Genomic DNA, 16,096 nt, shown 5'->3' with positions numbered 1-16,096 from the left:
GAGGATTATTTGAGTCAGGAGTTCAAAACTGGTCTTGGCGAGAACAAGACCCCATTTCTACAAAAAACAGAAAAATCTGCCAGGTGTGGTGGTAAGGCATCTATAGTCCCAGCTACTCGGGAGGCTGAGGTGGGAAGATCACATAAGCACAGGAGTTTGAGGCTGCAATAAGCTATGTTGATGCCACTTACTCTAGCCAGGGGCAATGGAGTGAGACTCTCTGAAAAAGAAAAAAAAGCGGCGGTGCCTGTGGCTCAAAGGAGTAGGGCACCAGCCCCATATACCAGAGGTGGCGGGTTCAAACCTGGCCCCAGCCAAAAAGAAAAAAAAGAAAAGAAAAAGAAAGAAATACAAAGGCATCCACATTAGAATTGAAGGAGTAAAATTAGCTTTGTTCACAGATGACATAATCCTATATATAGAAAATTCTAAAGATTCCTCATACATCAAAAAAGAAAAAAAATTAGGGCTAAAAAGTGAAATCAACAACATTGTAGGATATAAAATCAATACACAGGGCTCAGTGCCCGTAGCTCAGTGATTAGGGCGCCAGCCACATGCACCTGGGCTGGTGAGTTCGAACCTGGCTGGTGAGTTCAAACCCAGCTCAGGCTAGCTAAAACAACAAAGACAACTGCAACAACAACAAAAAATAGCCAGGCCTTGGGGTGGACGCCTGTAGTCTCAGCTACTTGGGAGGCTGAGGCAAGAGAATCACTTGAGTCCAAGAGTTTGAGGTTGCTGTGAGCTGTGATGCCATCGCACTCTACCAAGGGCAATATAGTGAGACTCTGTCTTAAAACAACAACAACACAGAAATCAGGCACATTTTATAAGCTAACAAGCCAAAAAAGAAATTTAAGAAAACGATTCCATTGACAACAGCATTAAAAAGAATAAGATACACAGAATTAAACCTAAAAAAATGTAAGATTTGTACGCTGAAAACTACAAAACATTATAATTAAAGACCTAAATTGGCTCAGTGCCTGTAGCTCGGTGGCTAGAGCACCAGCCACATACACAGGAGCTGGAGGGTTTGAATCCAGCCTGGGCCTGCCAAACAACGACAACTACAACCCCCCCCCCCCAAAAAAAATAGCTGGGCATTATGGTGGGCATCTATAGTCCCAGCTACTAGGGAGGCTGAGGCAAGAGAATTGCTTAAGCCCAAGAGTTGGAGGTTGTTGTGAGCTGTGACACCACAGCCCTCTACAGAGGGCAACATAGTGAGACTCTGTCTCAAAAAGATAAAAAATAGGGTGGCACCTGTGGCTCAAAGGCGTAGGGCACTGGCCCCATATGCTGGAGGTGGCAGGTTCAAACCCAGCCCCGGCCAAAAAAAAAAACTACAAAAAAAAAAAAAAAAAAAAAAGAAAAGTAAGTCCTAAATTAATGGAAAGACATCTCACGTCTATGGACCTGCAGACTTACTACTGTCACAGTAACAGCATTATAGAGAGTTATCTACAGATTTGCTGCATTTCCCATCAAGATCTCAATGACTTTTTTTTTTGCAGAAATAGGAAAATCTGGAAGATTCATATTGATCTTGAAGGAGCCCAATGGGCCAAAACAAACTTGAAAAAGAGCAACTAAGTTGGAGGACTTACACTTTCTGATTTCAAAACATACTACAAAGCTATAGTGATCCAAACAATGTGGTCGTGGCATAAAGAAAGACTCATAGGCTCGGCACCTGTGGCTCAAGCAGCTAAGGTGCCAGCCACATACACCTGAGCTGGCAGGTTTGAATCCAGCCAGGGCCAGCCAAACAACAATGACGGCTGCAACCAAAAAAACAGCTGGGCGGGTGGCACCTGTGGCTCAGTCGGTAAGACGCCGGCCCCATATACCGAGGGTGACGGGTTCAAACCCGGCCCCGGCCAAACTGCAACTAAAAAATAGCCGGGCGTTGTGGCGGGTGCCTGTAGTCCCAGCTACTCGGGAGGCTGAGGCAAGAGAATTGCTTAAGCCCAGGAGTTGGAGGTTGCTGTGAGCTGTGTGAGGCCATGGCACTCTACCGAGGGCCATAAAGTGAGACTCTGTCTCTACAAAAAAAAAAAAAAAAAACCCAGCTGGGCATTGTGGTGGGTGCCTGTAGTCCCAGCTACTTGGGAGACGGAGGCAGGAGAATCACTTGAGCCCAGGAGTTGGAGGTTGCTGTGAGCTGTGATGCCATGGCACTCTACCCAGGGCAACAGCTTGAGGCTCTGTCTCAAAAAAAAAAAAGAAAGACTCATAGATCAATAGAATACAGAACCCAGAAATAAATACTCCTGTATACAGTCAAATGACCTTTAACAGAACCCAAATAACCCCCCATATATGGTTCAAATGACCTTTAACAAGAAGACCAGGACCATTCAATAAGGAAAGGGTAGTCTTTTTAACCAGTGAGGTCGGAACAACTAGCTAATTGCAAGCAAAAGAATGATGAGGGACCCAGGCCTTACGTCATATAAAAAAATTAAAAATGGGGCGGCATCTGTGGCTCAGTGAGTAGGGCACTGGCCCCATATACTCACAGTGGCAGGTTCAAACCCAGCCCCAGCCAAATTGCAACAAAAAAATAGCTGGGAGTTGTGGCAGGCGCCTGTAGTCCCAGCTGCTTGGCAAGAGAATCGCCTAAGCCTAAGAAGTGGGAAGTTGCTGTGAGCTGTGATGCCACAGCACTCTACCAAGGGCGATAAAATGAGACTGTCTCTGCAAAAAAAAAAAAAATGTATCAAAGACCTAAACATACATCTAAAATAAGACTCTTAGAAGAAAATAAAGGGAAAAATCTTTATGACACTGGACTTAGCCATGATATCTTGGATAAATACAAAAAGCACAGGTAACACTTAGCCAAGTGGGGTGGGAGGATCGCTTGAGCCCAGGAGTTTGAGGCCTCAGTAAACTATGAAGACACCACCGTGTTCCAGCCTGGGTGACTCAGAGAGAACCCATCTCTAAGAAAAAAAAATTAAAAGCACAGGCAACAAAAGAAAAAATAAAAAGAACTGCATAAAAATTTAAAATGTTAGGCTGGGTGTGGTGGCTCACACCTGTACTCAGAAATTAGAGACCAGCCTAAGTAAGAGTGAGACCCCGTCTCTAAAAATAGCCGGACATTGTGGCAGGTGCCTGTAGTCCCAGCTACTCAGGAGGCTGAAGCAAGAGAACTGCTTAAGACCAAGAGCTTGAGGTTGCTGTGAACTATGATGCCACGGCTCTCTACCAAGGGTGACAAAGTGAGACTCGGAGGTTGCTGTGAGCTGTGTGAGGCCACGGCACTCTACCGAGGGCCATAAAGTGAGACTCTGTCTCTACAAAAAAAAAAAAAAAAAGTCAACATTTCTAATCATTAGGGAAGTGCACATTAAAACCACAATGAAACATTAAGTTACACTCGTTAGGATGGCTACTTTTTTTTTCCCCCAAAACAATAGTTAGATGCCTTGAAGTAAGTGACTATGCCTTAACTGCATGTGCGTTGTCAGGCCCAAGGCCGAGGATGGCTACTCTTAAAAAAAAAGTGTTAGAAAAGATACAAACTGTAACCCTTGTGCACTGTTGGTGGGAACGTAAGATGGTGCGGGTACCATACAAAGCAGTACGGTAGTTCCTCAAAAAATTAAAAGCAGAATTACCATATGGTCCAGCAATCCCAAAATTCGGGGTATATATCCCAAAAAATTGAAATCACAGTCTCAAAGAGATCGGTACAACCGTGTTCACAGCAGCATAATTTACAATAGCCAGAAAAGGAGACCAACCCACGTGTCCATTGGAGGATCAATGGATAAATAAAATGTGATACAGACATACATACAATGGCATATTATCCAGACTTATAAAAGAATGGAATTCCGACACATGCCACAACATGGGTGAATCATTTTTTTTTTTTTTTTTGCCACAGAACCTCAAGCTGTCACCCTGGGTTGAGTGCTGTGGCATCACAGCTCATAGCAACCTCCAGCTCCTGGGCTCAAGCGATTCTCCTGCCTTTGCCTCCCAAGTAGCTGGGACTACAGGCGCCCGCCACAACGCCTGGCTAATTTTTGGTTGTAGTTATCATTGTTGTTTGTCGGGCCCGGGCTGGATTCAAACCCACCAGCTCAGGTGTATGTGGCTGGCGCCTTAGCCGCTTGAGCCACAAGCACCAAGCCGACATGGGTGAATCTTGAGGACATTAGCCAAGTGAAATAAGCCAGCCACAAAAAGTCACACTGTGCGATGCCATTTATATGAGGCCTCTGGAGTAGTTAAGTAATTGGAAAAAGCCAAAAAGTAGAAGGAGCTGGGGGTGGGGGAAATGGGGAGTTGTTTAGTGGGTAGAGTTTCGTTCATCTTTATAAGAAGAAAAAGGGCGGCGCCTGTGGCTCAGTCGGTAGGGTGCCGGCCCCATATACCGAGGGTGGTGGGTTCAAACCCAGCCCCGGCCAAACTGCAACAAAAAAATAGCCGGGCGTTGTGGCAGGCGCCTGTAGTCCCAGCTACTCGGGAGGCTGAGGCAGGAGAATCGCCTGGGCCCTGGAGTTGGACGTTGCTGTGAGCTGTGTGACGCCACGCCAGAGTCTCTACCGAGGGCAATAAAGTGAGACTCTGTCTCTACAAAAAAAAAAAAAAAAGAAGAAAAAGTTCTACCTGGTTCTTTGAACCCTCAATGAATCCCCAACAATAAAAAAGAAAAAAGAGAAAAAGTTCTAGAGATTGATTGCACAGTATCACCAACAGACTTGACAGTACTGAACTGTACAATTGAAAATGATTAAGATGGTAAATTTTGTTATGCATATTCTATCAAAATTAAAAATCAAAATTAAATAGAGGGCCCCTCCCATGTAATAAGCCAAAAATTACATATACCCCTCTGTAAATTCCTTTTTGTATTTGTAGAGACAGGGGTCATCCAGGCTAGTCTCAAACTTCTGGCCTCAAGCACTTCTCCCATTTCAGCCTCCCAAAGTGCTCCAAAGTGCTGGGATTACACATATGAGCCATAGTGCCCAATCAGAAATTATATAGCACCCTTTTAAATAAATAGTAGATCAGGCTTCATGCCCGTAGCTCAGTGGGTAGGGCGCCAGCCACGTACACCGAGGCCGGAGGGTTCGAACCAGGCCCAGGTCTGCTAAACAACAATGAGAACTGCAACCAAAAAATAGCCAGGCGTTGTGGCAGCTATTTGGGAGGTTGAGGCAAGAGAATCGCTTAAGCCCAAGAGTTTGAGGTTGCTGCGAGCTGTGATGCCACTGCACTCTACCCAGGGCAACGTAGTGAGACTCTGTCTCGTAAAAATAAAAATAAAAGGGTGGCGCCTGTGGCTCAGAGAGTAGGACGCCGGCCCCATATACCGAGGGTGGCGGGTTCAAACCCAGCCCTGGCTGAACTGCAACCAAAAGATAGCTGGGCATTGTGGTGGGCGCCGGTAGTCCCAGCTGCTCGGGAGGCTGAGGCTGGAGAATCGCTGAAGCCCAGGAGCTAGAGGTTGCTGTGAGTCCTGTGACATCATGACACTCTACTGAAGGTGGTAAAGTGAGACTCTGTCTCCACACACACAAAAAATAAATAAATAAATAAAAATAAAAAATCAATAATAGATCAAAGATAAAAATTTAAGAATGAAGAGTTGGCTACTTAAAAACAGTGAAAAAATAAATGACCACTATATATATATATAGATAGATAGATAGACAGACAGACAGACAGACAGATAGATAGATAGATACAGGGGCAGGGGGTAGAGAGAGAGAAAGAGAGAGGGAGAGAGAGAGAGAATGAGAATAGGTTACAGCCAAAGTTGCACAGAGGTAAATTCATAGCCTTTAAGTCCCCAAACCAAAATTCCCACTGAAATGACCAACAAGATATGGGAATTAGGGAACAAAAATTGCACCTATTACTGACTACCTACCACATACTAGCAATGGAGTTTTTGTTTTTTGTTTTTTTTTTTGGAGACAGAGCCTCAAGCTGTCACCCTGGGTAGAGTGCTGTGGCATCACAGCTCACAGCAACCTCCAACTCCTGGGCTCAAGCGATTCTCTTGCCTCAACCTCCCAAGTAGCTGGGACTACAGGCGCCTGCCACAGTGCCTGGCTATTTTTTGGTTGTAGTTGTCATTGTTGTTTGGCAGGCCCGAGCTGGATTTGAACCCGCCAGCTCTGGTGTATGTGGCTGGTGCCTTAGCCACTTGAGCTACAGGTGCTGAGCCTAGAAACAGAGATTTTTAATAGATACTGTTCAGACAGGACAGAACTAAAAGAGAGTACAGAAAATTAACTTGTAAGCCCAGGATCACACTGTGAAGTTTCCTGTTGTGCAGTCCACTACTTAGGCCTCTGCCTCAGTAAGGAAGATTACAAAACTCTAAACCTTCCCCTGCTGCCACATCTGACTGATGGTCAGAGTAGGAGAGATGAGACTGCCTGGGCCCTGCTGGGTTACAGGTCAGGGCTGGGGGGCAGCCACACAGCACTTGACACATATTCAGATGTTCAAGTTGTTCCAGCTGCACATAGATAGCAAGGAGTACCAGAGAACAGAGCCTCGGCCAGGCCTGCAGAGCACTGCAGCTCCCATGCCCAGGCCAGCCCCAGGAACCAGGCTTGTGCACTAATTTTTGTAAGAAGGACCACCTTCGGGGTCCAGAGGCTCAGGAGGTGCCGCCTTGGTAGGGGCACCTCACCTCTGCTTCTAGAATGACCAGCTATAAGCCTGGGCCATCCAGGCATTCTGCAGAGTGCAAGGTGGGTGCAGATAAGGAGTAAGGATTACGGTGTCCAGGGACTAAGGAGGCTCAAGGGGGAGTGGGGATGTGGAAACAGATAAATATTTGATGAATGAAAGGGTAATAGAACCAGGCCCAGTGCAGGAGCTGCTCTGGCCTTGGCAGAAGCAGCCTCCCCAGCAGCAAGGGAGGGGACAGGGGACACTGTTCCACTCCTACACAGAACTCCTACCCTTCCTCCCCAAACATACTGTCCTTAGACCTAGGGTCTGGCTAAGGTTCACTCCTCCTGTCCTGCCACGATGGTAGTGGCTCTGGGAAGTTGTCACCGTTGGTGGAGGTGCAAAGGCTCTGAGTGCCCAGAGCAGGGCAGGTGAGGTCAGGGTTGGGGAACAAGTCATAGGACCCTGCCAGCCTATGTGCTAGCCCTGAAGGCTTGCACCCCAGGGCTCCAGGCACAAGGCCGTCTGCCTGGCTCACAAAGTCACACATGGCCTCCTTACTCACACCACATCCTGGGCCTACCCAGGCCCACCCCCAGCAATACTGAGCTTCTGGAAACCCCTGGCTCTGTAAAGGCAGAAGTGTGTGAGCACACAGGCTTAATTTAAAATTAATGCCTCTGGTTTGGCAAATAAATGTCTGGACTTCATTCTTCAAACACAAATACTGAATTAGTCTTGTCACCAATAGCTCCCTACAAATGCCAAAGAAATGTCACCTGAAAGACTGGAAAGGGAAGGAGTGTTTGCCTGGGGCTGGGCTGGCAGCGAGGCCCGCTTTGCTCACTGAACCTCAGTTTCCTCATGTGTAAGACATTCCCTTTCCACTGCGAGGAAGATGGTCTTGGCCTCACCCAAGTCTCCAGCCCCAACCAGGTGTGGGCCTGTGGTAGGCAGGACAATGGGCAGCCCAGGTTGAGAAGAGGAGGGCCCAAGTGGCGACCTGGCTGTGAACCTGTCCTCTCAGGGCCCTGGGCAGGTTGCCACCCTCCTGGCAGGCAATTGAGCCCCCATCCTCCCCAGGCAGGAAGAAACAGGTGGGGTTTGTAGCCTGTGCCCTTTGACTGGGAACCCCAGAGTCCATGGCCTGCCCACCCCAGCAACACCAGTTCCCCTCAGAAAGTGCTGTGTGTGGCTGGAGTGCTTACAACACGTGGGCAGCTTTCTCCTCCTTCCCTCCCTGTGCCAAGCCACCTCCACCTCCCTCTGTGCCTTACCCTCTCAACTCCTCCTGAGCCCCACACTCCCTGCATCTCACATCTCCCTGTCCCCTGCCCCTCCTTGTGACTACACCGCCCCATGCTATCAGGCCTTCTGGACAGGGTCCTAGAGCCCCAGCTCACCTGTGGTAGGCAGACTGGGTGGCCCACGGCATGTTCCAAGGGGCAGAGCTGACCCCTCAGCAGACCTCTAGAGCCTCAGAATATGGGTATGTGGGGGATGCAGGGCCTGCAGCTGTGTGCACAGGAGGCTCAGCTCGGAAGTGGCTGCTCTCACTACCAGGGCACCCCCGTGCCCCTGGATGCAGGTCCACAGGACCCAGTGCTTCACTGGCAGGGGGGCTGCCAGGCCTCCCACTCCCCTGGGGACTAGGCTGGAGGCTGAAGTACACAGACAGGGTATGTGGAGTGCAGAAGCTGAGAGGGGAGCCCCAGCACCAGCTCTGCACGGCACCCACAGCAGGCTTGGTGGGGACCAGCCAGGGCCCAGGATGTCCCAGGTCCTTTAACACAGAACCAGGAATGGTGTCACCTCACAGGCATGCCTGTGAGGGGGCTGGGCTCCCTGGCACCTTACAGGTGTGGCTCCTGGGCTGTCTGCCTTCCCAGTGGGGCTCTGTCCTCTGGGTAGATTTCTGGGTGGGCTTTGTCTGTGGAAGGTGGGCCTAGGCGTCCCCGGGGAAAGGGCCTGTGGTGGGGCCCCCTTCAAGGTACTCACACCCACCCCGCCCCACACAGGCTTGCTGTACGACCTTCCCTACTAAGGCTCTGCCCTGCACGTACACACACCCTGCCCTGCCAGGACCTCAAGGCCAAGCTCAAATTGTTCAAAGACAGAAAAGTAGCTCTGGGCCCACAGTGGGGTGTGTTTCTTGGGTGCCCAGTGGGAGGCAAGGCCCAGGGGCAGGGAGCCAGGCTGTTCCAGGAGAGGCTGCTGATGGGGAGAAGGTGCCCATGGAGGGTGCCCACCCTGCTTTGGGGACAACAGGAAAGGGACGGGGCCAATGCCAGGATCACAGTGCAGGGCACACTGACAAACCACTGGGGTGGCGGTCACACCTGCTGACTGTGGACCTGTGTGTGGCAGGTAGGAGTTCTTAGTCCTCTTCCTTTTCTGCACTTAAACTGCTTTCACTTTCTATAAACAAGCACATATTGCTTATAAGAAACAAAGGCAAATGGGGGCCACCGGCACCACAGTCCCTTGGCACCTGATGCTCAGCCACTCGGCCTCTTGGGTACACCAGGGAACACTGGAACCTGGGGGACACGGGCCGTACCTGGCAGTAGGGTGTGGCCCTAACTCCAGGCCAGAGGCAGGTCATGGGTCCTCAGAGAAGGCAGAAGCTGCCTTGAGCCTTGTCCAGGCTGAGACCCCTACCCCTAAGCCATGCTGGAAGCCCCCAAAGCTCAGGCCTCAGTTTCCCAACCTATATGTTCAGTGCCAGTCCAGCAGCTGTGGCTGGATCTGGACCTGCCTGGATGGGCTTTGGGCATGCCCCATACCTCCCTCCAGGGCATGCACTGGCCGGGAGGGAGGACAGGTTTGGCAGCCATCTCTGTAGCATCATTATCTTGCAAAATGCAGAGCGCAGCGAGTACATTCAGATGGGTGAACAGCCTGATTAGGGTTTCAGAAACAATGAAAATATTTTGAAAAGAAAACATTTAACTAAAGGCATATTAGAAATACTGAACTCACCACTGAAACATGTGGCCTGGGGCAAGACTAGGGGAGGGACAATGGGGCACAGGTCTTACCTCCCCCATCCAACACAGAGTAGCATCCCCACAGGCCTGCCCCTTTGCCTAGACTCCCCAAATCTGAGCTGCAGGGGGGCACTCCCACAGGCCATCCCACCACACAGGACTCCCTAAGAATCGGGCTGGAATGGGGGCACCCAAGCCTGGGGGAAGGAGAGCCTCATACCTGGCCTGAGTCCAGAGAGGCTTCTGAAAAGCCAGGGCTGACATCAATTGAGGAGCAGTGGGAGGCCCAGGGAGAGGCCAGAGAGGTAAGCCCAGGGCCAGGTGTTCTGGGGAGAAAGGTGAGGCCAAGGCCAGGGCCAGGCAAGGCAACACAGGGAGCGGAATGCACCAAAACAGCCCCTATCATGGTGTGGCAGACACTGCCCAGGAGCCCTGAGGCAGAGATGGCTGGGGCAAGATGGCCAGGGCTCTCACCTGGTGGCCCTGGTGCTGCAGGCCTCTCCAGGCTGGCTGGCCCTGTAGCACAGACCACGCCACTAGACACCAGTCATCTTGATAAGACACAACATGGGAAAGGGAGCTGGCTGGCCTGAACCAGGCTCCTGGGCTCCAAGGGCAAGGGTTTGCAGGGCAGCCAGATCAGCCAACCATGGCCTGACCACCAGCCTCCAATGCTGGGAACACAACCAGTTCATGTGTGAGCCCCTGGTCTGGAAGCACCTCTGCCTTTGGTCACAAGGATGCACAGAGCCAGCTCAGCATGCCACTGGATGGGGACATTCCCATGTGAAAGTATAGGCGAGCCATGGGGAGACCTGCTGCTCACTGTAGGGTGGCTCAGGGGCCCAGCCTCGGTCAGCACACAAATACCAGATGCCAGCAAAGAGTTCCATATTGCTATGGGGACTTCTTTTTTTACTTTTTATTTGTATTTTTTGGAGACAGAGTCTCACTCTGTCGCCCTGGGTAGAGTGCCATGGCTCACAGCAACCTTGGGCTCAAGTGATATTCTTGACTCAGCCTCCCAAGTAGCTGGGGCTATCGGTAGAGTGCGATGGCGTCACAGCTCACAGCAACCTCCAACTCTTGGGCTTAAGCAATTCTCTTGCCTCAGCCTCCCAAGTAGCTGGGACTACAGGCACCCACCACAACGCCTGGCTATTTTTTTTGTTGCAGTTGTCATTGTTGTTTAGCTGGCCCAGTCTGGGTTCAAACCCTCCAGCCTCTGTGCATGTGGCCAGTGCCGTAACCACTGTGCTGCGCCGAGCCTAGTTTTTCTATTTTTAGCAGAGTTAGGGTCTTGCTTTTGCTCAGGCTGGTCTGGAACTCCTAAGCTCAGGCTATCTACCCACCTCGGCCATCCCACCTGCTAGGATTAGAGGTATAAGCCACCATGCCCAGCCTACTATGGGGACTTCTAAGGGGCCCACTGCAGTGGGAACCAGGCCCTGTTCTGAGCAGATGGCCCCAAGTGTGCCACACCCCCACTGGGAAGGCCAGCCTGGGAAGGCAGGGCCAGGTCATGGGAAGTGCCACAGAGGTCCTGGGAGGAAAAGACAGTGACCATCGAAACACTCACACAGGACAACTGGGGCTTCTGAAAACAAAGATGAGGAGGTCCCCACCCTGGTCCAAACCCAAACCCAAGAACGTGAGGATGTCGTGATATTTCCAACTTCTAGTGATAAGGTTACTAGCCCACCAGAGACTGTTCAGATGCCACTGTAAAAACAAAGTTAAATCCTTGCCTCACGTTTATGTCAAAATACATACTAGATGGTGCAATGGTTTGAATGTGTCCCCCAAAGTTCACAGGCTAGAAACTTCATCCCCAATGCAACAATGCTGATAGGTGGGACTTTTAAGAAGTAATTAGGTCTCCAGGGCTCTGGCCTCATAACTGCAGGAGTGGGTTTGTCATCTCAGAGCAGGATCCTGACACAAGGCTGAGCCCACTACTCCATACTCTCTCATGCTGACTTCCCTTCTTTCCTCCTTCCCCACAAGGTGACAAAAAAGGCCCTCACAAGACAGGCCCCTTGATCTCAGACTCCCCAGCCTCCAGGCCTGTAAGAAATAAATCTTTGCTCTTTATAAATTACCCAATCTCAGGTATTCTGATATAGCAGCACAAAAGGGACTAAGACAGATGGAATAGGTTCTGAGTGTACAAAACTCAAGTGGAAATATCCACTAGAAGAAAAAACAGGTGCATATTTATCTGTCTGCACGCTGAGCGCTGACTACACTCATGGCAATGAAATAACGCTAACAGTTTCACCACTAAATATGAAAAATTTCTGAACATCAAAACCATCATAAACAAAAATTAAAAGGCTGAGAAAAAATGTACAGCAGGCAGAGAGATGAACAAAGAATTAATATCTTTAATTTATAAAGACTCACATCAATGGTGGAGAAACACATCAAAACCCCAAGAGGAGGGTGACCCAGTGTGGGAGTCAGACAGAAGACAGAGCCTTGCTCCTTGGCAGACAGACACGGACCTACAGTGAAGGCCCAGCTTGTGCTGATCTCTGGGAGGGGACACCAGTGCTAGCCCCACAGTGATGAAGGTCAAGGCCCCTGTGTTCCCACCAGCCCCTCTCACTGGGCCTGGCATCTGTGTGTGTTGTCCCCCACCCTGCTGTCCAGCCTGTCCTATTCACCACCATCTTGCCATTCCACAGGTGGCTTTTCTCCGTGTCTCCTCAGCTGGGCTGGGGGCTCCTCAGGATGGGGTTGGTCCTGATGTGGCAGCAATTTCCAGGGGCTTGGCAAGCAGTGCTGAGTGGCCAGAGACAAGTGAGCTGACCTTCAGTCCCTATCCCAACTCAGCCCCGTGGCCTCTTACCCACCTCCCTTCTGGTGTAGGCAGGACCATGCCCCAGCCCAGCAGAGCAGGCAACCATAAGCCAGGGCCCAGATTCTGCTTCCCAACCTGTGAAACAGGGCCCAGCCCTGTTAGGTAGAGGCCACCGTCTACCCCTGTAGTGCCCTGGGCAGACATGAATAATCAATCACCACTCTCCAGCTAGGCAAGACAGAGATGGGAAAACGAAGAGGCAGAGAAAGAGACACCAAGAGGACAGAGAGAAATAGGGAGAAGACCAAGAGCTAGAGGGAGAAAACGGGACAGGAAAGAGCAGACAGTGGTGAGAGCTGCTTGACCTAGCACCGTTCTGCATAGCAGAGCTGTCAATGAACATCTGTCTGACCAGGGCTCCTTGACATGTGGCCACCTATGAGGAGTTCAAGGGGGTAGGACAACCCCTCTGGCCACCCTCCTCCTGGGCACCATGGCACCTGTGCCACAAGCAATACCACATCCCTAGGCCTGGCCAATGCTGGCCAGCCTGCATGAACCTCTTCACTCCTCACCCAGAAGACCTCACATGGCTGAATGGTCCAAGCAGAAAGCTGCCTGGCCAGATGCTGGTCCTCCCACACAGCCGCACAGCAGCAGACCCGGCTCCAACCAGGCTGGCCTAGCCAGCAGCTTCCCACGCCCGAGGTCCTGGGAACAGACAAGAAGCTGGCCACCCTGTCCCTCCCCTCTGTCCCACAGACCTCAGCACAGGACACCCAGGCATCTGGAGGCCTGGGGGCTCCTGGGTCTGTGGCCATCACCTTCCCTCCAGCACGTGAGCATAGCACCAACTGGGCCAGGCCTGCACACTACACTAAGTGTCACTGAGAATCAATCACAGGGCTGGGGGCAGCCAAGCCTCCCACGGAAACAGTACTGGGTGCTATCGGCCAGGTTGGGGACTGGACTGTGGTGCCAGAGAAATAAAGCAAGCTATCCCCACCTTACTGGGCAGCAGCCACCACAGCCAAACTCTGACAGATCGGCCTGCGAGCAGGACACACCTCTCTACCCTTCAGAGGGTCCTGGGGGACACAAGGGTCTCTTGGCCTCTTCTCCCCGCCACACTTTCTAGGCACCACACCTCAGTCCCACTGGAGCTGGTGGCCATACTTAACAGATGAACCCCAAACACAATAGCACGTTTGGCCCACAGCCATGACCAGGACACAGACTGCTCAGTTACCAGTTATCTGCCCCATGACAGCAGAGCAGGGCAACTATCACAGAGACCAAGAGGCCCACAAAACTAAAAGATTCACTACCTGGCCCTTTCAGACAAGAGTCTCAACCAGCATTTCCTGTCTTCCCAGGGTACCCAGGAGCCTCTCAAAGCCAAGTGCTGGGCTAGGCGGGTGTGCCAATATCAGACTCTATGGTGGCTGTCATCCCAGCTGAGTGGGCCCGAGTAGTCCCAGTGGAGTTCCTAACCAGCACTGACTAGCAAACCTACTTGGTCAGCCCTGCAACATGCCCCTCCCTTAAGCTAGACATCAAATCTGGTGTCGCCACACTCACCCCGTCCACCCCAGGAGCTGTGCCCACCTCAGCAAGAGGCAGACCAGAAGCACATACTGCCTGGGGCTATAGTCCACCCTTGCCACCCCACCCACAAGGCCCACCAATACACTTTGCTGTCCTATATGGGGAGGGGATGTCCCCAGGCTCAGCCCAGGCCACTCACCTGTCTTGAGGGGAGATCAGCACATCCCAACATCCATCCTATCGTCTCCGGCTCCTGCAGGAAGAGCAGAGGGTACAGCATGAGGCCAGCCTGGCTGAGTGAAGTCCCTTCTGGCACACTGGTCCAGACTATGCCCCCAGCAGGAACACTGCCATCCCTGGCCCCAGGTCAAGGGCAGACCCTGAGGCTCCCGACTCACAGCCACACATTCAAGTGCACTTTCTCATCCCCATGTGCACAGGCAGCAGCTCATGACAGTCAAGCATCCCTAACACTGCTGACTGCCCTCTAAGACGGTGGACTTACAATGACCTTGTCTCCATCCTGGAAGGTTGGGTATGTTTTGTCATGAAAAATGGCACAGGAGCAAGGACTCTGACATCAGTGGAGGCAGGCCCAAGGTCCTAGCTGGCCCACACAGTGGTCACAGCCCCTGAGGATCTCTTCTAGCCCTGCCCTATAGGACAGGACCCCTGCCTCTCCTGGGGCTCCTGAGGCTGAACCAGATGCTGGGGTGCTCCAGGTCCCTGTCCCCAGGACCCAGTATGACAGGTGGCAGACAGGCTCCTGGGCCCGCACCTATGGCCAGGTATGACCATTTGGGCCCTGGGGACTGGCACTTGAGCCTGGGCTGCCCAGCTTTATGGGTTGGAACAGGGGACAAGACGGTGTCTGTACTTCTCACAACTGCAGTCCTGCCTCGGGGAAGAAGGAACCTCCCAGCTTCCTATCTCAGCCGATGGCCCAGGGGATGCAGTCCTCTCATTATAGCTGGGCCTGGGGATGTTGCCAGAGTGTTCGTGTCATAAAAATGAAAAACAAGACAGCACAGACCAGCAAGGAGGGGTGGCCATCTCCAGGGGGACGCGGGCAACTACGGCTCTCTCCTTGGCTCCACACCATTTTCTGGATTGTTCCAGGTCTCTGCCCAGCCCTCCTCTGTGGACATGGTCCATCTGGGGACCCCAAGGGTAGGTCTCTCTGCCTTGTAACAGCCCCTTCGTCATGGGTAGGGGTTTATCATGAGGTGGAGGGCTGGCCGGGTATCAGGGTGGGATTGCAGGGGTATAGGACTCCAAGGCCAGAGGCAGGGGAAAAGCAGGGGCCGGAGCCAGGCAGAGGTGAGTGCGTGTGTGCGTGTACGTGCCATGTGTGCCCAGGAGAGACAGGCCTAGCTGGGAGCCTACCCACTAGTTCCACACCCCCCAGGCAGAAGGTCGCTGCTCCTACCCTGAGGTCTGAGGCTCAGGATCAGCTTTTGCTCTCAGCCCGATGTTTCCAGGACACCTTTGTTTTTAGCTTAAAGTTCACTATAGATTTTGGCCCATGGACAACGCATGACTTTTTTTTTTTTTGGTGGTTTTTGGCCGGGTCTGGGTTTGAACCCGCCACCTCCAGCATATGGGGCTGGCGCCCTATCTTTTGAGCCATAGGCGCCGACCCGTGACTTTTTTTATTATCAGCCCTGATAAACACCAGGCTCTCCCAGAGGTCACAACATACTGGTGCTGAACTATCATCTCGCTGACTTCCACTGCATGCCCTGGGTCAGCCTTACACCCCATATCACAGATGGGGAAATTTGGTCCAGTTTCTGAACCCCGAGATCCCCAAAGTCATCCATCCGGTTGGGGATGTATAGCCACAAGAGTGCAGCCCTGTGTCACCTGCCTCCACCTGGCAAGGCTCCAGCTGGGCCAGGGGCCTGCAAACACACGGAGACCAGCAGCAGGGACCAGGGGCTGGAGAAGGTGCCCCCAAGGAGGCTGGTGGGGGCAGAGACAGGAGGACTTTCAGGGAGGGCAGTCAGAAGTGTAGATCTCCCTTATTAGGGCAGCATAATATAGGTGAGGACAGGCAGAGTGACTGCAGCCAGCTTGTGGGGAGCTC

At 51.8% G+C, this 16,096-nt stretch overlaps 1 protein-coding gene across 17 annotated transcripts in view; it reads right to left on the bottom strand.

The window, feature by feature from the left end:
• The window catches only part of ARVCF (ARVCF delta catenin family member), a 50,808-nt gene that overhangs the window by 31,322 nt on the left and 3,390 nt on the right, over window positions 1-16,096 (bottom strand). For all 17 annotated transcript variants that reach the window (XR_008379613.1, XR_008379612.1, XR_008379614.1 and 14 more), the window contains exon 2: window positions 14,207-14,260. Coding sequence is in view for 14 of the 17 variants with exons in the window: in XM_053588766.1 (XP_053444741.1) it covers window positions 14,207-14,239 (33 nt within the window). In the remaining 3 variants the exon portion in view is untranslated. The remainder of the gene's footprint in view (window positions 1-14,206; window positions 14,261-16,096) is intronic.

This window comes from Nycticebus coucang, chromosome 4, assembly GCF_027406575.1.
Source record: "Nycticebus coucang isolate mNycCou1 chromosome 4, mNycCou1.pri, whole genome shotgun sequence".
Taxonomy (NCBI): domain Eukaryota; kingdom Metazoa; phylum Chordata; class Mammalia; order Primates; family Lorisidae; genus Nycticebus; species Nycticebus coucang.
Note: the sequence above shows the minus strand (reverse complement) of the source record. Positions and strands in the feature narration are given on the sequence as shown.